This window comes from Strix uralensis, chromosome 1 (genome assembly GCF_047716275.1).
Source record: "Strix uralensis isolate ZFMK-TIS-50842 chromosome 1, bStrUra1, whole genome shotgun sequence".
Classification (NCBI taxonomy): Eukaryota; Metazoa; Chordata; class Aves; order Strigiformes; family Strigidae; genus Strix; species Strix uralensis.
This window is the reverse complement of record NC_133972.1, coordinates 128174519-128197890: the sequence shown is the minus strand read 5'-3', so window position 1 is coordinate 128197890 and position 23372 is coordinate 128174519. Positions and strand designations below refer to the sequence as shown.

General features: G+C 41.0%; 1 protein-coding gene across 17 annotated transcripts in view; it reads right to left on the bottom strand.

Annotated features, from left to right (window-relative positions):
* DTNA (dystrobrevin alpha) overlaps positions 1-23372 on the bottom strand; it is a 197066-nt gene that overhangs the window by 36713 nt on the left and 136981 nt on the right. For 8 of the 17 annotated variants that reach the window (XM_074880572.1, XM_074880451.1, XM_074880459.1 and 5 more), the window contains 6 exons: positions 21677-21782; positions 18796-18962; positions 16200-16324; positions 10791-10871; positions 1917-1994; positions 1204-1296 (listed from right to left, as the gene is read on the bottom strand). In XM_074880572.1, the coding sequence (XP_074736673.1) occupies positions 1204-1296; positions 1917-1994; positions 10791-10871; positions 16200-16324; positions 18796-18962; positions 21677-21782 (650 nt within the window). Of the gene's footprint in view, positions 1-1203; positions 1297-1916; positions 1995-8845; positions 8936-10790; positions 10872-16199; positions 16325-18795; positions 18963-21676; positions 21783-23372 lie in introns of all 17 variants that reach the window. The other 9 variants (XM_074880535.1, XM_074880553.1, XM_074880544.1 and 6 more) reach the window with 4 other exon arrangements.

Genomic DNA, 23372 nt, shown 5'->3' with positions numbered 1-23372 from the left:
TTTATTTTGAAGAAATGGTTTTCATTTTCCTCACTAAAAACTTGTTTGCCTTTTTCTTCCCTCACTGGCACATTCCAGTGGGCTACAGAGTAGAGAAGCAGATCCAGAACAATTAAGGGAGACTTTTTTTTCCACTGGGCATGGCAAATTACTCCCATTTTCAACTGGAGCTACTTACAGAAGTGAATTCTGTAAGACCGCAGAGAACCATTGCATCCACTCTCCCATGAAGCTGCTTGTTGCCTTCTACATGTAAGAATAAATGGGGAGCTTCTCCTAACCTGGGAAATATTCTGCAGTAGCAGTACAGGAAACCAAAAGGTTCATTATAAGCAAAAGAAACCTCATGAGCATAGTTTTGTTAGAAACACTGTACAGTCTTCTGTTCAGCGCAACATCTTCTAGGGCCATATACTACACTGCTCACCATCTCCTTGCTGGTACAGGGCTGCAAAGTCTACAGTTTTGTTGCGCTTGGAGAGGTGAGCCAAAGTTTCCCCTCCCCGGGGCAGCCTGCTGCAGTGCCACCATCTACAAGTGCAGGTGGGTTTAGCAGACAAAGCTCCATATTCACTCCAGCAGAAGCAATGAACTATGTTCAAGATAACCATTTAAAAACCTGTCATACCTGAGTCTGAATGAGGTAAGGGCAAATTTATACACAAGATTCAAACAATGTAGAAATCAGGCAGATTTAAACACAATGCCTGACATATGTTAAAATTGAAATTAACTCCTTCCTTCACTAGGTTAATAAGAAAATTCCCATTATTACTATTATAATTATTTACATACTATTACAATTTCTTACTTGCAAGGTAAGGTGAAGCTACAAATTATATAACACCTCAAAAATTATTACCTTGAAAACCTGGACTTGTTAGTCATCATTGTATGAAAATTTCTGTACCTTCACCAAGTCCTGCGCTGATTAGAGCACGGCATCTGAAATCAACTTGTACAGCCATTCTTAACTAAGCAATTATTCGCAATACCTTGCTACTTAACATCACTAGAGGGAATAAGAGCAATTGCCACAATCCATCAACTTTGGGAGGACATAACCCATTTTCATATGCATTGCCTTTAGGTTAGTGCTCATAAAGAGCTGCTTCAGCTTGTAGCCAGGAGGAAACAGTGAGAGCATTTGGCCAACCAACGTCCCTTTCCTGGGTTCCCCAAAGGTGCCAAACCTGCACTAACCGTGCGGGGTTGCTCTGCAGCATGTTGACATACAACCCGATGAGTACATGTTCATCGGCCAGCCTGTCTGCAACATCAAGGCTGTACTGTAACCTGAAACAGGGTCGAGGGGAAAGAGGGTGCAGTCCGGACAGACAGAGGGAAATAAACAGAGAAAGCAGGAGCAAGTAAGATTGTGAAATGAGAATTTAGGAATGAATACTTAAGTGCTCTTAGGAAAAAAAAAAACAAACAAAACAAGTGCAGAAATTATTTTGTTATTATTGTAATTTATATGTTAAGTATTTCATGGTTTAGGATGGTAGAATCCCACTCGATTACACATCCAGTCTCAGATATCAGTGAGATGCCAGATTGGGCCAGAGACTGGAGCTGTACAGTTCCATGTATTTCAAAATACAGCAGATTGTGAGGTCAGCACTATTTACTATTTACTAAGTACTGCATATATACATTAAATATACAGATGTTACACACATGATTAACATACTGAAATCACAAGTTGGATTTGCTTGGAAGTGTCCGATCAAGACCTCACGCATTCAGGTGTACATAAAAATAAACATGCCCTACTAAGCTCACTGGGTTAATTGGTTATCACAATTTTCTCAGGAAAGATGTTTACAGAATATACTAAACGCAGGAGGAATAGAGGAAAAGGTTTTGGTTTAGCTGTGTTAGTGCAAGCTACAAACATACTCTCTTTAACTTACCCTTTGCCTTTCAAGAAAGCTGGAGCAGCCCTAGCCAGCAGTTTGCTCTGCTCTACTTCAGTATTCTTGGAAGGAGAGCTAGTTAATAAGACAGGAAAACTAAGAAGAGGGTAAACAGTGATGTCTGAAATTCATTACAGAACAGAGTTTGGAGAAACTCATTCAAGCACCCTGGACTGAATAAAATTAGCTACAGAAACTTTAATGAAATTTTAGAAAACTTCGGGACACGCAAAGTCAGGAATTAAGAGTTTTCCCTCCTGTTCTCCAAAAGCCTTCACTACAGATCCAGTGATGGAATACACCAGTTTAACTTCCAGAAGTACTATTCTGTTCATTTAAAAAAATATGTAGTTCATCAAACCCACTTTTTTTTTTCCTAATCACAGTATTTAATGGATTGCAGTAACTGCATCTTTCCCAATGCTTAAATACCTATGTTAATAAGATAACACTGGCTAAAAATGGAGAGATTGAAATGTTAGTTTTTCTTTCATGCTGCAGCATTTTTGGTTTAAAAAACAACAAAGCAAAACAAAAATATATTTTACTTTCTTCTTTTAAAAATTTATTCACCTTTATTTTTCGGTTTAGCCACTGATACTGTAAAGATCTTTGACTGAAAGATGGGTGCATGAGCATGCATGCACCTGCACATCCAGGGGTTTGTGTCTGTGTATATAGGCAGATGATGTTGCACAAATGTGATGCATGATGAATCTGAGCAGACGTGGCTCTAATGGATGGAAGATCAAAACCTTTACTATTAGGACAAAGAAGAAATTCAGTCAGATGAGGTGTGTGCCATTCCCCTCCTTTTGGGAGGTCAAGGTTGGCAGCAAGGTTCTGAAAAGACTGGTACCAAAGGGTTTCCTAAGAACCCAAGCCCTGTTGATTTATAATATATCTGGAAGACAGCTGAACGAAATGCTGTATTGCACAGCAAAAAAAAATGCTTGCTCCACATTTCTATGCCCATCAGCATGCTACTTCTGTGTGTTGTGCTTTCACTGAAGTAATATCCATGCAGATAAACGTGCTCCATGCCATCTAGAAGGATACGTTTTCCACCCATGTGTTCCTCCCAGTTACAGAAGGCAAATGCATTCAAGGGGTACAGGGTGTGTCAATTCAGCCAAAAATGCAGCTTTTGGCTCTTACAGTAAAGATAAGTAAGTTGCCACAATGGGACATCAAAGACCCCGGGGCTTTGCCTTCTTTGCAGTGTGATGCCCCCTCTACCAACCATAGGTTCTCCTCTACTATGCTCCAGAAGCAACATAGTTAGGGTGGAGGGACAGGCAAGCAAACGTTACTCACTGAACAATTGATACCATGTCTATCAATGGCCATATCCTTCTTCGTTGATTAAGGAAACTTACATCTTCCAACTATGAGTTGGAACATAACTTCCATGAGTTACTTCTAAGCTTTTCTGATGTTTGGGTGTTTCCTCTGGACTCTGTCATGCTGGTTAGCATACTTGTCCGCATGCTGTTGCCCTGCACCTAGATGTGCAGACCTCCAGGCAGAGGTCTCCTCCTCCAGGGAATGAGTTTTAATAGCTTTCCACATGATGTCCCAGGGTCAGATGCAATCTAACAATCATATTGCTGACTTCAATTAGTTTGTGGTTCACTGCAACTGCTAGGTCCTCTGTTAAAATATTTCTGTCCATCCAATTATGCTCCATCTTTTATTTGATTATTTGCTTCCTTGCTACAGCACTGTTCACTTGTAATTGCTGAGTTTCCTCTAACTGATTTCAGATCATTTGGACATCAATTGCTATCATTGCAACTGAGCTCATTTTTTAATTTAGAAACTGCTCTCCAAGCACTCCTTCCCATAACTATTTCAACCTTTGTACCATCTACAAATTACATGCACTCACTCTATTGCTCCCACTAGGTCATTACAAGAAATAGTGTGTAGTGTCTGACTTAAGATAGCCTTCAAGAATCCCACCTCATATGTCCTCATCCTAGAATGACAGCAAACTTCTGAAAATGTAATTACTGATTTTCAAGGTTGCTCTTATACTACTTCCCCTAGTCCATACTTCCTTTGAGTACTTCTGTGTCATCTGGGACTGTATCAAAAGTCCTTTTAACTGTATCGTATCTGCTGCCTCTTTTTTACCCACTGGACCAGTTATCCTGTCAGTGAAATAAATTAGTTCGGTTTGACATAATTTGTTCTTGACAAATCCATGCTGGTTATTTCTCATGGTTTATTATCCTCCAGGTGCTTACTAGTTCTTTCATAATTTCAGTATCTTTGGATACCAAGGTTAGGCTGTCTCTTGTATAATCCCTTCGATCTTTGTCCCTGTTTCTGCTTTCAACCTTCCTTCATTTGGAAGAGCTCACATTCATTCTTCTTGCTCTTCCACATCTTCCTACATCTTCCACATAGTTACCAAAATACAGCTAATACTTCAGAGACTGTTTTGGCCACATTGAGTTTCTCTGAGTCCTACCAACTGCAACATATATTTTAAAGATATATTCCTGTTAAATTGGAACATTTTGTAAGATGTCAAAGAATGCTTCCCCATCCAAATTAAGAGACAAAACCTCTGACTCTGAGCAGATGTCTACAAAGATGTAAACCTAACAATATTGGTGTAAATGTTATACCCTCTTTAGCGGGTACTAAACAATAACATATAAACCTTTCCTTTAGCAGATAGAATATTGCCAATGAAATAAGGAGGATTTTTATCTTGTTCTGAAAACAACATATGAAGGCAACATGCAGTTCAAGTCTACCACACTCACAGAATCATGGAATCACATAATCATCTAGGTTGGAAAAGACCTTGAAGATCATCCAGTCCAACCATCAACCCAACATTAACAGTTCCCAACTACACCATATCCCTCAGCACTAAGTCGACCTGACTCTTAAACACCTCCAGGGATGGGGACTCCACCACCTCCCCAGGCAGCCCATTCCAACGCCTAACAACCCGTTATGTAAAAAAATGCTTCCTAATATCTAATCTAAACCTTCTCTGGTGCAACTTGAGGCCATTACCTCTTGTCCTATCGCTTATTACTTGGTTAAAAAGACTCATCCCCAGATCTCTGCAACCTCCTTTCAGGTAGTTGTAGAGGGCGATGAGGTCTCCCCTCAGCCTCTTCTTCTCCAGACTAAACAACCCCAGTTCCCTCAGCCGCTCCTCGTACGACATGTGCTCCAGACCCTTCACCAGCTTCGTTGCCCTTCTCTGGACACGCTCGAGTAATTCAATGTCCTTTTTGTAGTGAGGGTCCCAAAACCGAACACAGTAATCGAGGTGCGGCCTCACCAGTGCCGAGTACCGGGGTAAGATCACTTCCCTGTCCCTGCTGGCCATGCTATTTCTGATACAAGCCAGGATGCCATTGGCCTTCTTGGCCACCTGGGCACACTGCTGGCTCATGTTCAGCCGGCTGTCAATCAACACCCCCAGGTCCCTCTCTGACTGGCAGCTCTCCAGCCACTCCTCCCCAAGCCTGTAGCGCTGCTGGGGGTTGTTGTGGCCCAAGTGCAGCACCCGGCATTTGGCCTTATTGAAGCTCATACAGTTGGCCTCAGCCCATTGCTCCAGCCTGTCCAGATCTCTCTGCAGAGCCTCCCTACCCTTGAACAGATCAACACTCCCACCCAACTTGGTGTCGTCTGCAAATGTACTGAGGGTGCACTCGATCCCCTCGTCTAGGTCATCAATGAAGATGTTAAACAGGAGTGGCCCCAAAACCGAGCCCTGGGGGACACCACTCGTTACCGGCCTCCAACTGGATTTAACTCCGTTCACCACAACTCTTTGGGCCCGGCCATCCAGACAGTTTTTTACCCAGCAAAGTGTGTGCCCATCCAAGCCGTGAGCAGCCAGTTTCACCAGGAGAATGCTGTGGGAAACTGTGTCAAAAGCCTTACTAAAGTCAAGGTAGACAACATCCACAGCCTTTCCGTCATCCAATAAGCAGGTCACCCTGTCGTAGAAGGAGATCAGGTTTGTTAGGCAGGACCTGCCTTTCATAAACCCATGCTGACTGGGCCTGATCATCTGGTTGTCCCGCATGTGTTGTGTGATGGTACTCAGGATGAGCTGCTCCATCAGCTTCCTGGGCACCAAAGTCAAGCTGACAGGCCTGTAATTTCCCGGATCATCCTTTCGACCCTTCTTATATATGGGCGTCACATTGGTCAATTTCCAATTTGTCGGGACCTCCCCGGTCAGCTAGGACTGCTGGTAAATGATGTAAAAACTCCTTAGAGACAGAAACATGGACCACAGCATGTTTTGCCCCAAAGTTAGCTGTTGTCCAGAAATTTGGCCTAATCTCTTGCTATGCCCAGGTAGAATATCAAATTCTTTTTTGCTTTTATGTGGAGTTCAAAACCAGCACCAGCTACTCTGACTCAGCATTAAATCAGACTCATTTTTTCCTTGGCTATGGGCATTTGATATCATAGTGCATTCTTTCTACCTACCACAGAATTGCCAAGTAATTTCCAGTTCAGCAGAATGTGCTGCATCACTCCATTTATTCCAGTTTATTACTTCTTTAGAAAAACTAAATGTATTAGCTGTGAGGGGGACTGAGAAAAATGCAAGACAAAACATCCTGTTTCATCTTACCCCAGTTTAGCCCTATAATTTCATAGCTTAAAGAAGACATTTATTAAGAAAGAGAAATAGATTTTATCCATTACTATGGTAGCTACGTACTTTAAGGCAGAACTGACAGACTGCAGCTTGGGAACAAGAGAATCCAAATAAGGAAAAAACATTAATTCAGGGTATAGAGTTATTCCTATTGACTGGACAGAAGTTTCTATAATGCCTAATCTACCTGTTTTGACATAACATATCCAATTCATTGGGTTTGCAAGGCCATTACCTATTCTGCAGCAATATTCCCTTGTTCTGCTGCCCTCTAGGTAATCAGAGATCACAGAAACAAATGTGAGATGAAAACCTGAATATTAGCTACAGTATAAAAGTTACAGGACTTGTGGTTTTAATCACATATTAGCTGTCATTCCAGCAAATGACTGTGATTTGGTATTTGGGAGAAGATCACAGATTTTTTTGTTTCTTCTCTTCTAATATAAGTGCTTTAAAGTTGTTCTTGAGCTTTACAGAGCATATTGTTGATACCAATTTGCACGCTGTATATACTGAGAAGAAAGGTGCTTGTAATTTTTATGCCAGCCTCCACATGAAAGCTCTCTTATGGACATGGTCGCTCAAACTAAGCAAAGCAAGCAGAGAAATTTTATGGGATTTTGATTCTGAAGTGGCTTGAAGAAACTAAGCATCATCTCAGGGAAAGACTGAATTTCACCTCCTCTGAGCTTTGGGATAATTGCATACCCATCCAAAATCAATGCTTCAGACACAATTGAACTCCAAAGAACATATAATGTTCAATCTCATTTCAGTTGTTCCCCACAATTTGTCTTTGTATTTACTAGTTATCAAAGACCTTTCCTCTAATGAAATTCTTCTTCTTCCTAGTTAATTTCCCTTTTTCATCCATGAATCCTGAAATGAAGATGATATTGTGCTGAACTTATGAGACCATACCCATTTCCAGCATCAGAATGACTCGGTGTGCTGAATTCAGCATTTCCTGCTACAGGGAGAAACTGGTTGCAAATGCTTATGTTCTTATGTGAACACAACTAGCTGAAATAAATACCATGGGAATGCTACAAATGACAGTCTGTGCCAATTCTCCTTTGCATAAACATTCTAATTACACAAAAACTTTCTTTAAAGCTATCTGAAACCTCTGGACTAGATTGCAACGCAAATTAAAGTAACCATAAGCTATCTGCAGTGAAAACGCAGCCAGCAGAGCTTTTAGCACTGATTACATTCAGCTAGAAATTTTACCCTGAGTTTGTACAATTTTTATTATTATATGAATCACAGAGCATTTACTATATAATCAGCACAATTGCAAACAGAGCTGTCATAGTCTGTTCCTCTGATGTATGAGAGGATGAGCTTCCACTAATGAGGCCTGATTTTCCCAGGGCAATAATAATAGTAAAACCTAAAAGAATGAATGAAGATACTGTTATTAGTCTAATACAGATTGAAGAACTTGGCATTTAGCAGAGAAGTACCTTGGTCTCAGTACTTTCTTACTGAATTATAGCTAATGCTCATGGATTAATCAAAAAAGAAAAAAAGGTCATTATACTCCACAGTAAAAAAAATAGGGTAACTTTTCTTATCCACCTGCATATTTCTTTCATGCAGAATGAAACAGGCTCTTCCTTGAGGTCACTAAGATGAGAGGGAATGCTGGAAAAAGGGTGCAGCAACCAGAGGCATCAGTCCAAATCCAACACTCACTATATAAATGGGAAGTCTTCATTAGCTTCAGTAGGATTTAGATCCACCTTTTCTGTGGTCATTTTGAAAAGCAAAGCAAAGGGGTCTGGGGAAGGTTATTGGCAAGAGGCACTAACTGCAGAACAGTAACCACCAGCAGCGAGAGCCATGGAAGAAGATGAGGAGGCTGATTGGGAGACCTGGAGTCATTTCCAGGCTCTCATGCAAGCCTCTTTGTTCCTTTGTCAAGAATGCATCAGGCAAGTCATACACTGATGATGAAACCATAAAGGTGTATTTTTTTTGCTTTCAAAAACAATGCTCCCAACTTCCTCTAGATACATTAATATTAATACTACATGGAAGGGTAAAATGAAAGATTTGTACTGTGCAGAAGCAAGAGAAGTTGGCAAAGCTCACAGCCAGCAGGAAGTCTATTCAAAAGACTAATTAGAGGCACAGAAACCCGCTAGCCCACCAGAGCCTTCCTTAAAGAATATCTTTAGTAGTTTAGCAGAATTGCTAATGATTTAGTGCATGAGCTACAGAACTACTGCGATTAGTGGGTTAGTGCTCTCATACTGACCGTGAATTGTTGTGAAGCTGATTTACATACAGCCTTATAAGAGAATGCTCATCAGCCACAGGACTGGCTGCATTTATACCCCCAAGTAACCTGAATGATTCAAACAACGAAACGTTGTTAATACCCCAAAAAGTATACACAGAGACCAGCGTGTTCAGAGGGGGTTCATGACAATAAATGCAATTTGTAACTATTTAGAAAGGATACTGATGTGACAGCTGGTAGGATGCTTTATTTTTTGATTAAAAATGCGCAAATTAAATTTTTAAGAGTGGAAAATAAAAATAATGAGAGTAAGCTGTCAAACACTTAAAAATCCTGCTAGATCGCTGAAACAAAAGTTACATTAGCTTTGAAGCAATTACACTGCTTGTATATTAACATATCAGGATACTGTTAACTAAAAAAGCCAGAACTGACTGCTGCATCATGGAATCTTTTTGCTGTGTAAGGATGTCACACTTATAAGGAAGTCTGGGTACCTATAGTTGTGGGATTTTTATTGTCTCCTGCCTTCAGGGGATTCTCCATCAAGGAGTTCTTCCTCTAGAAGAAAGGAATTCTAATGGCTCAGGGATCATATAAGTTTAATCCTGATAGTTGAAGACAGTCAGCTGAATTACTAAAGAGCATAAAAAGTAAAATAATCAGGATTTCTTCACATGTAAAGAAAAACAAGTAGCACAGCAGATAGTGCTGTGATTATTACTGCAGGTCCCTGGCCTAAATGGCAAAGCATCCTACTTTTGTTGAATGAGCACAAGGGACTTCTTGGTGATAAACAGAAGCAACAGCTACACTCTTAAAGAGCATTGCTCTTAATGACCTGTCATTGGGAGGTTGAGATAATAGATTATCCTGCCTTGCCCCGGCACATACAATTCCATATACTCCAACAACAGAAATGAATATGCATTTGCAGTCTCACTGTCTGTACAGGCAGCAGGATCTGGTCTCAGGGGCTGCTTTGGGGCTGGCTTTCAAAAAGCATCTCAGTCACAGCCAGCAGCTACTTGCACTAAGATAACACTGACAGCTTACAGTTTATAGCTCCTGGTAGCAAAGTTCATAAATCAAAGTAGTAGTAAACCATATTTAGTCTGACACTGCAGTGTGGCACACTGTGGATTTGGTTTTGGTGCTAAAAAATGTACCCATGCATACTCAAGAGATTGTGTTTGGTTATCCAGGAACACTGAAGCACTGACAAGTACAGCAGGAACCAAGCACTAAAATGCACCCAGGGAAGACATATCACTTATCTTCCCCAGTACAGCAGGAAGTTATTTTTCTGCCACCTTCTCATCTATGTGCATTGGAAGGCTTACATAGATTGGGTGAAACAGCTAGCAAATGCTACACACATATAATGGAGCCAAAAGGTACACTCAGCTGCAAGCACCTTCTCTTTGGGATTAATGTTTCTAACCACTCTTTTCTGGGTTGTTTGCTGAAGGGTCACCATATGCCAAGACTACTCTTTCTTTCTTGTAGCCTTTAATGAAAATCTGAATGGTTTAACAGGAGTAAGGATGTCTTGCTATGTCTTGCAAGTATGAGCACATTTTCTCTTTGTTCATATCATTTCTTGCAGTACGATGCAGACATTCCCAGTAGGCAATGGCAAGTCCCAGTTTCTATTCCCACAGTGCTGCTACAAAATGGCTTCTTATCAACAGCCCATTTTCAGGTTGCATGTGAACACATTTAGCAGGACATAATGGTCCAAACGAGAACCAAAGCTTTGTGCTCTGTTGTGAGGAGCTTGGGGTGCCCTAACTCCAGCTCTCCATCCAGATATCTTGGTATCAGTCCAAAATAACCAAGGCATTTCTCTGTTCATGTCTTAATTTTATTCTGGGTTTGTATTTTCTGGGGGAATTGAAAATTGAACCCTTCACCACTCTAATATAATGGTTTAACATAAATTAGGATAACAACTCACCTTCTGTTTGCAAAAGGACTTCCTGAGGGAACGGAGTGGGAGAAGAGTGTGTCGTTCATGCTGGTTACAGGTCGTGGGGGCCTAGAAAGAGGCAAAATATCCAGTTGCATTAATTTTGAACAAAAGAAAATTAATCAGCAACGGTATTTACAGAGAATTAAATGAGCTTCTTGTTAAAGTAATATTACTACTAGCATCAAAGACGCTGTGTTTTTAACCAGAAGTTGATAAAAACACATTGCTACTTAGGCCTGGAAAGAAATAATGCTTTTGTGTGTGCTGAGGTGAGTCTTAAGCAACTTGCTTGATCTTCTTCTTGCTTTGGCAAAATAATTGCTATGCCATTTTTTCTTTCCAGAGCCTGTAGTCCACAGTGCAGTCGCTGCTTTCAACCAGCTAGGCTGAGCACTGGCAGCAGATTTGCTGTGGCAGCATGGAGGTCTGCAGGGGGTAACTGCCAATAAATTACACATCTTTTCATGAGGTTATCCCTGGCGCTAAGCTCCATGCTACCATATTTACATAGTGACCCATAGCCCTCTCAGTGTCCCATAAAATACATGTAGAACTAAACTGATTTAACTGCAAAGCTTTTCAACTGGTACATCAAACCCCCAAATAAAAATTTAAAGTAAGTATCTAGTTTAAGAGGACTCATTAATAACGATGGTTTTATTATTACATTCTTTATTTCCTGCTCTTACTAAAAATGAAATGAGAAGGAATATTTCCTCTGCTTTCTTTTATTGTCTGCCCTTAAAAAATATTTTGTGCATAGTTTTTTCTTCTGTATCCATTAAGGAGAAATTTCCCCTTCTTAATGGACTTCTTATGCAACGCTGGGCAAAAGATATAGACTCTCTGGAAAAACTAAAAAATAGTCATTAAAATCACAGGGTTTTCAATCAGATATGAGCAGAACCTGAAGCCGTACATAATTCAGACTTCAAATTGTCCAGATTTCAAATAGGTTAATATACCCTTTAAGGTCTGTGAAAGATCTGTCTTGCTTTCCGAATTCTGCAGATGTGCAAATCAAAATATAGTAGCCACCTGCAAAATACTCACTGGGCTCAAATTGTGCAAGACAACCGGTCATCGAAACCATTTGTAAGAAATGAAGAAAGCCAGTTCTGCACAGAAATGAACTATTACTGTATGTTCTCTTCCTTGTTTTGTAACCGTTAGAGAACAAGAATAAATATGGGCTTTGACAAGTCCAAATGGATTTCTCAGCATGACAATACCACACCAATTTTAAGAAGTTTAAAACTGGGAACAGAAAGATGTAGGATTTGGCATGTTATTTATTTATATGAAAATACCATTTTAGCTTAACCCTGCATCTGCAGACCCACATGAAAAACTCAAGTTCTGGTCAGTCACGAATTTGAGAAGCAGCACTTGTTGCTCTATGTACTTATGGAGAAGTGTTTAATATTATTTTTCATGTACTCCATCAGAACTAGGAAGACCTTGGATGAGGCCATGATCAGAGCCAATCCACTGGAAAGGTCATTGTGGTATGAGTCTTCAAATACAGAGATTTGAAAATAAACTTTGAGAGAATACTCAGAAACTAATTTTATTTAATGGGTAATCAACTGGTATTTTGTAGCCTGAGAATTGTAAACTGGTAATTGATGTAGGAGAAACAGTTCACACCAACTACATGTGAGTACTGCATTTTTCCTTTTCTCAATGTAATCACTGTTCAGTGAACACATTCAAAAACTAATTTGGCACAGGCTGGGGTTTCTGAAAGATGGGTCCAACCCTGGGCTGTGGAGTTCTAAACAGCAGAGGAGAAGGGAGGAGAGGCTGTTTCTCAACAGTGTTCCAGAGGAGAAGGCAGGAGGAGTGCTCCCTTGCAGAGCTTGGGCTCTGCTTTGCCTTGTAGGTAGTCCACCTCTGCTGACTGAGTAGGAAGTGGGTATCACAGAATCATCATCAAGGTTGGAAAAGACCTTGTAGATCATCCAGTCCAACCACTGACTGGGTATGTGGCATCCATGGACTTCAGCAGATCACCACATACACACTTCAGGTTAATGTCTTCTCTAATCTTTATCTCAAAACAGGGGTGGAAGAGAAAGTTTCTAACCCCCAAAAGAGCTCTTCCCTTTCACTCTCTCTGTATTCAAAGACAATTATTTATTTGGCTCTGGACTCTGATAAAAAGTTAAGGGTTGGTAATGATGAGATTATCGCATTTTTTCCAAGCTTCTTCCTCCAGTAAGTGTATTAAAGAAGAAAAATACTCACCAAGTATCTCTTTTGCAGCCAAAATGAAATGGAAAAGAGATCATTAATTAAATTGTCAGTTTATTATGCATGTGGTCTAAGTAGTGCATTGGACATACTCCATTCTTATGACCCTGATTCTGCAAAAAGCATGAGAGTCTCTATGCTTAAAAGGTCATTGATCTGTTTACATATGCAGAGTTACTCTTGTGTACAAATGTCTATGAACTCCAAGACTTTGCTAAGGTTTTGTGAATAGCATTAGTTTGTCAATTCTTATGTGAAGAAAACTATATTAAATTAATCTGAGCTTTCCCAAAGGCAAGTTTCTTAAAGGCTGTCATATTCCTCAGGTTAGAGCTTGAATATCAAATGGATGTTCAAACACACATACACAGTTGTGTGATAAGACAAGAACAGCAGACTTTATGGTAAAGCAAAGGAAAACTCTGACTATAAATGTGTACCCTTCTGAGGTTATTTCTAAACTTCTGGAAGTGAGTGATCAAGCTTTCTGATAAAAGTGAGCTGATGAATCTCAAACAACTTTCCTCAAGGAGGCAGAAAACAATACTATTGAAATATGCTATGTAATAAATGCATGTTATGGCATAACACATATCCACAGTAATAAATCAGATTAAATAAGAGGAGTTTTCCCAGTGTTCCATGCTGGTCTAACCTCTTCACACTGATGTCAAAAATAATGCTCCCACAGGGTTAGATGAAAATGAAGTCAGGCCAGTGAAGAATGCATTTGAAAAATACCTCCATGATGCACTGGCCATGCCAGTTGTAATCTCTATAGTCTGGTGTTTCTTTTTTGTTGCCAATCTTACGTATAGAAAGGAAAAATGACCCCTCCATCGGTGGGAGAGTTCCTCCATCAGGTTAATGATGCCTTGATAACTGCTTCTCTAGATGAGCCTTAGATGTGTTTTGCTTAATTGAAAATTTTGTGTGGCACCACTAAACCAAAAAAAAACCACCATGCAGTCTTTCTGTCTGGTACCACCCAAAGGTGGAAGAACAATGAAAAGCAAAGGCTGTCTAGTAATGCAGAGAGTACTTGTCCCCATTTAAGATAGAAGCTAAGAAAAGGATACTGTTTTGTTGCCAAAATTCTTCCATTTAATGCACACATAAAACTCTGTTTGCCTGGATTCCTGCCCAGAGCTGTTTCTCTCAACTTCCATTATGTTTAAAAATAAAAATCACATCAGTGAGAAGATATTCTCCATGAGGCACTGTGGCATATCTCTCCCCTCAGTTAATTTATGTGAGTTATGCTGTAGATCATGCTACCTCCACAACTTACAGGTTTTTCACTCATGTATCATTATAGCCAATATATATTGCCAAGTTATATTGCCTTCAATCTACGAATAAAGAGAAACTCTATCATAAAACAAAATAGATGGTGGTTCGTTCTCACATCCAATCACTCTAAATTATGTCTGTATAGTTAGGAAGAAGGGAAGGTGTTAATTTCACAGCAAAGATTTGGAACAGATCCTACTCAATTATGGTACCTTTCCCTTGCCTTGCCTAAATGCATTTAATCTACTAACTGTAGCCCAGTTTTCACTACCCGTGATCTTCTGACATATACCCCCAGGCCTTTGAGGGCCCCAGCCAACAGGGAACAGAGGCTTCCCTTTCAGTTTCATGCTCCCTGTCTCTTTCCAATTCTCTTAAGGATGGCCAAAATCTGCCCCGTGAAATGATCGCTTGCCAGAAGAGCCAGGCTTTTATACCACGCACAGCAGTGGGGTAGCTCAGCAGATCCAACTCCAGATGACTTCTTCCAAAGAACAACATCTTTCCATTACACCTCCATAAAGAGGTGCAGGGGTTTTAACTGACAGTTGAGTGTAACAGGGATTTGGCACTACATATCTGTCAGAGGCACCGTGTGTCTGAAGAGCAGAGCACTCTTTTATGCGTTGAGAAAGTTCTACTACAACCACACAAGGAGGACCCTCAGCGTGACTGAGCCTTAAAATGTCAGGTAGGTTAGGTGAACTTTCCAGGTGTCACACAGGCCACAGCGGCCAGTGTGCACTTGCCCTTAAAGATGCTACATACAAACATTCAGTACTGACAAAAGTAAGTAGGTATAATAATTACAGACCGGAATAGTTCCAGCAGCCAGAAACACAGATATGCAGCTCGCAAATACAATTTTAATGGCTGCTGCCTGAAATGCTTCAGTCAGGGCCCCTGAGAAGATGCTTAAGAAAGATATTTTCTTAAGAAATCTATCAGAATAAGAGAAATACTTTAAAGACAGCATTTTTGGAATAATTTTTCCAAGTTAATGTCTTTGTAACTTTCTTCCAACCAATGTCTTGATTCTTCCTGAATTCTATGGAAAATTTAACTTTTTTTTCTTTTTTAAGGACCCAGGAAACAAAGGTAAAACAAACTGATGAGAAAATCTGAGCAACTGCCACTATGGGCGGTGAATGCACTTTAGAAAAAAAATTCCCAAGTGATAATTTCCCCACCCTGCACAAACATTTTCTTTCTGCTTTGAGTTTCTTGACTCCTGCACAGAAAAGGTAGTAACACAAACTACTATATCAAAAAATAATTTTGCTTTCCTAAAACATCAAAATGTAAAGATAACAGACTCCCTTCAAGTGACTTGGCAATTAAAGACACACTTCTTACGCAGACTCATATAACTCTTCTGGGGTGGGTGAAGCCACAGCTCTACTAAAGTCAGCAAGAACTCTGACACTGATTTCAGAAAAAGTGGTCAGACTTCACTTTTCTCTGGCACCTCATGTCAAGACTACCTATGATACACTGAAATTGAGAATTTCTAGACAACAAAACTAATGTTCTTAGCATGAATACAGCCCAAAGCGCTGAGACTCTATGAAATTGCATGAATATCTCTTGGGGAGAATAGGGGCATACCAACATTGTATCCCAGTATTTGGTTATATGTACATATCCCACTGACTTTTCAAGTGAAGTCACACCAGAAGAACATTTTTAATACTAAATACCCCTATCTGCAAATTTGCACTTGTGATTCATTGAGCTTGATATGCCACAGCTATCTCCTATTTTGTTCAGAGCTATAGTATCTACCCTTGGTGTAAGCAACTCCTATAACAAAGCTTACTTTCTCTACAGCACACAGATACTTACACAATATGAGCCAGGTTTAGAGGTTTTTCAGGCTGGTCAGGGAACATTGGGTGCAAAGGTTCACGGCTGGAAGCACAGCTTAAAGACTTGCTAAGTGCATTAGTTAGCTTCTTAGCAGGTGATTTCTGGGAGGAACAAGGAAGGTAGAGGTAATCTGGACAAGTAAGGTGCATACTGTTTCTGCTATAGGAAGCACAAAACAACAGGAGGCTCTACGGCTTGCATACCTATCAACTGACATCCCCCTTGCCTCCCTCCCACTCCAAGAGTCTGGTAAGCAAAGACTGCTCAGTTTGGAGGAAAGATTACTCTTACCTTCAGGGGCCTTCAGAATAATAGGCTTGGGGGGTATATCTATATGGACAGATGCAACTGGCATGGCTTTTTTGCAGTGCTGCACTCAGGTAGTACTGAATGAAGGACAGCACAAAGTTAAGCGTCACCTGGACTGGAGCTGTCTCTATCTTGGAAGTGCAAGCAAAACAAACCCATGTATGCCTGCCCATATAGATACACTGTATGGGACACCGTTTCCTTCCTCGCTGTGGGCCAGGACAAGGCTGCCATATTCTTTCTTCTCACTTGTATTTCCCTCCTCAGCTCCAGCACCCTGTACTGTTTAGCTGCTGTTATAAAGCTCCTCTTTCACCTCCCACGGCTGCTGCAGCACCTGCCACACTGGGGAATGGGAAATTTGAGACATGTGCATGGCAAGAATTGCCCTGCCATGGTGACAGTGCACCAGAAGAGGCTGACCTATTGTCACCACCACCAAAAGATGGGGAGGCTCTGCACAAGAAGCATGCTTTTCACCCCAAAATTCCATCAGCAAGTCTAAAAAAAAACCCCCAGTATTTTCTGCTTTCTAGTTTTGTTTGGACACTTTGCAGTTGAACACTTTTCTAAGGAAGGGCTCAGGGATCTAAGGGTGTCTTTTAGGTTGTGTGAGAGATTCTCAGGGAATCCAACCCACCTCTCTGTGATTCAGCTTCTCTGCCAGTAAAGCAGGGGTGGTGGCCCTCACACTGTGTCCTCCCTCCAAAATACAGCTCTACACGCTGAAATTTAAAAATCTTTTTGGAGCTTAACAGGAGTGGTATTGCATTTGTGCACACACATCCTGCATTGACTTATGACTGTAATCAAGATAATGAAATATTTCTATTATTTCTATTACAGAAATCCAACCTAAATATGTAAAATTCAGGCTTTTTCTCTCATTATAAATGCTATTTCACTCTGAAATGAGAATAGTTGAGTTCCACTGCACCCATGAACACCTTTAATCTGCATGTGGAGCTCAATATGGATGCCTTATGGAGAATGCTAACTAGGTTTGAACAAATGCTAATGAATGCTACAGAAAGGCAATTTCAAACTTGAAGCAAAACATTTGTTTCTGACAAGGAAACATTTGAAACCACTAGGCATGTAGTCACGTTTTTGTCTTCTGCTGAGCAGAAATCTTAAGTTTTCCAATTACTTCCTACCTATAATTACAGCTCCCTGGTTACAGTGAAAAATGATTTTATAAGCACAAATTGCTGTTAGGAATGGAGTCAGAGCTATGTAGTGGGCACTCTTCTATTCAGAGTCTAAACTCAAGCCATTCGTGTCTATGCTACAAGCAGCAATTAGGACCCACAAAAACAATTACAGATCCAGATCTGCTGGGATACAGTGCAGGGCTGTGTGACTGGCATACAGAGCAAACCATGTCAAATTTAACCCTTGCCTGCTCCATCAAAACAGACATTTTAAAAGTGTTAGGCTTCAGAACTTCGTTAAAAAATACACACAAAGTGCTGTACAAATGTGAGCTGTTGCTATATGCATATTTTTTTTTTTTTGGTAATAATATACTTTTGCAATATTTGAGATTAGTTAGGATTTTCTGCTGGTCTCTGGATTTGAACCCTGAAGGATTGGGATGCTCCATGATCTAGGGCTTCTGTTGGAGCTTTGCTCCAGTTTGCGGAGAGCTCAACTCCTAGGTCTGATGCCCTTCAGAGAAGATTAATGTAGCTGTTGATACTTCTCTTTCAGCTTAGAAAAAGCATTGAATTATTTTGTTTAACAACAAAAAGATTCAAGTGTGTTTTTCTCTACAGTAAACACTACTGTGGATCTAAGCCTGTGACCACACTCAAATCTACAGTGCCAGGACCATCCCAAATGTACACATATGCTGCAGCCACTAGACTGAAAATATTGATGAATGAGCATTAAGTATTCATCATTTCATTTACACGTAGCCAAACAGAGCAAGCCAATGATGATTTTACCATGAGTCCTGTGGGAACAGGAGAAACTGCCGTGAGCCTGGTGCCCTGCTGCCAGCCCCTCCTGCCCTGCCCTCCCCGCAGCACGCACCGTCACAGGCGCCCCAGATCCTCACCCAGAAAAGACCATTCCCACCTCTGTACTCTCCTGACAGCTCCCAAGGCCAGAGCCTCCCTGACGGGGTTGCCAATCCGAACCGGCAGCCTGGCTCCCAGCCTCCCTGTGCCAGACAGCTGCCCGGAGATGCAGCCGGGGGCTTCTCTGCTGGCTGGAGGGCTAAGCAGTCTGCAGCAAGGCGCGAGCCTTCCCTTACCCATGACGTGTACTCTTTCATTTGGTGCTGGTTGCTGTGGGAACCGCTGGCATGGCCCCTCCAGAAGCAGTCCTGACAGAGCTGGTAATTGTGACACTGCTGGCAGCGGTAGCGAAACCCCATCATGCTCTCGCTGTGGCAGTAGGAACACTCGACAGGATGGAAGACTGCACAGGAGAGAAAAACGCTGAGCCATAAACTAAAGCAGAGAAACCCCCAGCAAAAGTTTACAGACAAAGCCCTGAACTGAAGGGTGAATCCTTTCTTTGTTTCTAGCAATCTGCAGCATCGGATGCTGCCTACAGCTTTGACCCATGAAAACTCAAGTAACTGCCCAGCAACCTGTGCTGATCCACAGGCAACGCTTCCTACACTACCAAATTCCTCATCACTTCTGAGCTGATGCCTGCACCTCCTGCTTGCAGCAGTGAAAAGTGTGTTCAGTGTCCAACAAAATATATGATAGAGGAAATTCATAAGTGGGAAAATCCACTGCACCCTTCAGCTGCGTTACTGTGAGGGTGGTGAGACACTGGAACAGGTTGCCCAGAGAAGTTGTGGCTGCCCCCTCCCTGGAAGTGTTCAAGGCCAGGCTGGATGGGGCTTTGAGCAACCTGGTCTAGTGGAAGGTGTCCCTGCCCATGGCAGGGGGGTTGGAACTAGATGATCTTTAAGGTCCCTCCCAACTCAACCCATTCTATGATTCTATTCTATAATACTGGGGGAAGCTGAAAGTTTTGCTGTGCTGTGAGGAGCTAAAGTGATGCACCTTGGATGTAAAGTCAAACTCAGCTGTCTGATTACTGGAAGCACAAAAGTGTACTTAGGCATGTTGTTGTCTCTTCATTACTGCTGTCTCATCTGTCCAACTGGCATCGTTTAGGTACCTATATATGGATTTGAACACTTTGAATCTGGCTTTGGATGCCCAGATTTGGAAAGCTGGCCATCGAAGGGACCCGTGTGGTTCTGTTCTCTGTTCCACTCAGAAGCAGACAGTAACAAGGATGCAAGTCACTGAGCACGCTAAGGCTCTAATTGAGATTCTGAAGCCCCTTCCTGGCAATAATGCTATTTCTGTTCCTCTCTCCTTGCTACAGCATGTACCCAATTTACCATGGGGTACCAAACATCTCCTTGTTGCCAGGCACCTTCTGCTTTTCAGTTGTAAGGTTCAGGCTGGGAGGATTCGGATCAATGCTGAGTGTGTCAGGGTTTAATACTCTGCCAGAATTTCACAGCAAGAAGGGTTAGTGCTCTAGACTGGGAGAGTGCAAAGCTGGTAAGGGACAGGGATGGATGACAAGAGCTTGAGGAAGGTGGGGTAGATAGGTAGCTCTGTAGCCAAGAAGGATTTTGGAACTTCACCTTACCCACCTCGGTACCTTTCAATGGAAGAGAGATTTATTTAGTACAAGAACATGTATGACTTCCTCCTTCTTTTATCACCAAAAAATGGCTGCACACTGCCCCTTCCACCAGCCCCCTTTTCTTGTTGGAAATATAGTATAAATATTTCTATTGCCTAACAGGATGAGTATATATGATCTTGTCTTCCTCCTGCCACCCTCCCCCTGCCTTCTTTTACCCTGCAGCATCCCAAAGCTTCAGTTATGCTAGAGGTAAACCTTCAAGGGAGCAACAACACAAGAATACTCAACAAGCCCCTTACACAACAACCTCTAAGACAAAATACTGGGCTGTAAAATTGTTTACAAAAAACCTATTTATCTTGCTAAATGAATATTTTAAAATTTTTGTAAAAACTTCCTCCATTTTTAAATCTTCCTTTTCCTAGATTTAAAGTGTTGGAATAATAACCGTCAGCATCACTGCCTTCTGATGATCATGAGCAAGAAATGCCACATTACAAACAAGTACACCCAGATAATAAGACAGTAAAAAGGCATTTCTTGTCTCATGCTTTTTTTCTATTTAACACTGACAGTGCTAGTCCTTCTGGACAGCACAAGCCAGCTGCATTGGAGCTGGGGAGCTCCTCCAGAACTACATGAGGAACTGGACTGTTTGCAGGCTGCAATTTGGTGGTTGGTGTACACAGTGAGATGAAATGCACAAGCTTTCTAGCTCCACCCCTGCACTTTCTGTGTGGCAGCACCTTCTACAGAAACAGTATATGAAGGGTTTGGCTGGAGGACTACATCTGTGAGTCTGTGAACTTTTCCCCAGGTGTTCAATAAGTCGGAAGGCTGAGGAAGATGTTACTGTCCAGGGACATGCAACATGCACTGTGCAATAATCAAATGAATTGATCTTCATGGTACCTTCCTGTCTTAAAATGTGATCTACTCATTTTGGGGAAAGACAACCCTTGAGGAGAAAGAGGCATCTCACAGTTAAATCCTCATCTTCTGCACAAGCAAAGGATAAGGACGAATCGGGAACTTCCTTTTCAGAGTATATTGTCTGGCAGTGTAGGTTTAGGAGATCCTTCATAAGGACCTTTTGGCCAGTATTTTGCACTGCGCTGGACATCTCCTGCCAAGAATACTGCATGAACGGAAACTGCCAAGCTGTTCCTTCTCTGCTGCCATATGTCATAGCTAATAAAAGTTGTGGCCTTGATAGTTTACCAAATAGAAGTGTGTGAATGGATCAAGTCCTATTGCTCTTTGCTTATCCAGAGCACAGGAGGAGAGGAGATGATCAGGATAATATCCTGAGCATAGCAAAAATTAAGCCACATTCCTGGCCAAATGACCAACAGGATTCTTTAAATATTTTACCAGTGACTGTAAAAATAGCACATGCAATCAATGAATGCAGTACAGTAGCTCTTACAAAACCATCTACAGAGTGAGAAAATCACCACACAAAAGTTTACTTTTGTAACTGGTTTTTGGCAGAAGCTCTTACTTACCATTTTCAACATTTGCCAGTCGATGCAGAAGTGGTAACCACACTAGACACTGTGGTGGGGGATCAGACATGAGAGTATCCAAGAAAGTGTTTAACGTGACTTTTTTCTGCTCAAACAAGCAAACAAACATGCACAAAGAATCAGTAATTAGACATATCAAAATGGTTTTATCCTGTCTTTACAGAAATGCTTGAGAACAAGTTCCAGACACTGTTTCCTTGTAGCCCTGGTTTACTAAAAAGAACAAGTGATAGTAGCAAAGCCTTTCCAAATTATTTTTAGTAGTTCAATGTATACTACTGATGACTAGCAGCCCTTTTCACAAGGCTGGGTTAGAGACACCTAGCTCCCACTCACTTCAAGACTCTCTTCTAAAAGTCATTGCCTGAAGATGCTTTGTGAATAAGGTTGGCATTCAACTCTTCATGTTTTCATGTGTTTTGAGTACCCTATAACAAGTACAAGTGCATGTAGGGTATCACTATGTATTACCAATTTTCACATGAAAAGTCACTGCAGAGAATGACTGATGGTACTCCAAGAAAGAAAATGAAAGAAAATAACAAGGGAGTATAATTTCAAAACAAATATAAGGTAAGGACAGACTATCACAGGCAATTGTGCTACTGTAATTTAAGAAACTATGTTTGTCTGTTGAGTGATGGCAACTAATTATGGGTGAGCTCTGATTGTGGGATGTTGTGTTTGCATACACTTGAGGACTACAACTGTTCCTAAACTCTCCACATCTGTAAGCACTTAAAGATCTATGCGGCTTTATCTTTCAAAGCAATTTAAACTCTAAAATACCCCTGTTTATTTTAAAAATCTAATCTAGGGCCTTACATTTCTTAGGTGTCTGGAAAAAGTCCTCACAAATCTTAGTTCATTTGTTCTTTCAGACATGTAGGTGATATTTCAGCCTGAGATATCTCCATCATAAATACATGCTCTTTCCTATGTAGTATACTGGATACATAAATGGGTACTAAAGTACACACCTACTGGGTGGTCAAGGACAGAGAGTCCTTAAGAAATCAGCAACTAAGCCTTCCTTTAAAATAAAATTAAGATGCAAAAATATTGAGCCCTGTTGAGACTGGGTACAGATATAATTTGTAGCCATACATATTTAAGTAGCATCCCCATATCCAAAGGGATTGCTAAATTTTCATATCTGATTGCATAAGCTACTGCTTTAACTTGCTAAAGAACTGTGGTTACCCCATGAGGAAGCAAAACAGCAGCTATGCAGTGACATGTATCATCTCTGTGTGTTGTGGAACGCTTTTAAGAGCTGAGATTTCCAGATGGAGAGTCTGTGCTGCATTTATATACAACTGCCATCAGATGTGAAGAAAATCATTATTTCTGTTATACACTGAGTGATCAGTGGAAAACATCGCACTCTGTAACAGTCTCAGGGCTGAAATATTGCAAGATATTGGGAAATCTATAAAGATATTTGTCCCTAGGAGAAGAGAAAATACTTCAGGCTAGTTGGGAAAATGGTCTTGATTCTTTAATGAACAGAAACAGCCAGAATGTGAGCTCTAAATCTCACTGAAATACTATCTTTTCCCACAATATCTACAGTATGAAAGTCCAATCAAACAGCTACCACCTGCTTGTTTTATGAATGATCTTTCCACCCATGGAGAGTGGAAAACCACTTCCCAAATAGGCATCCTATGTT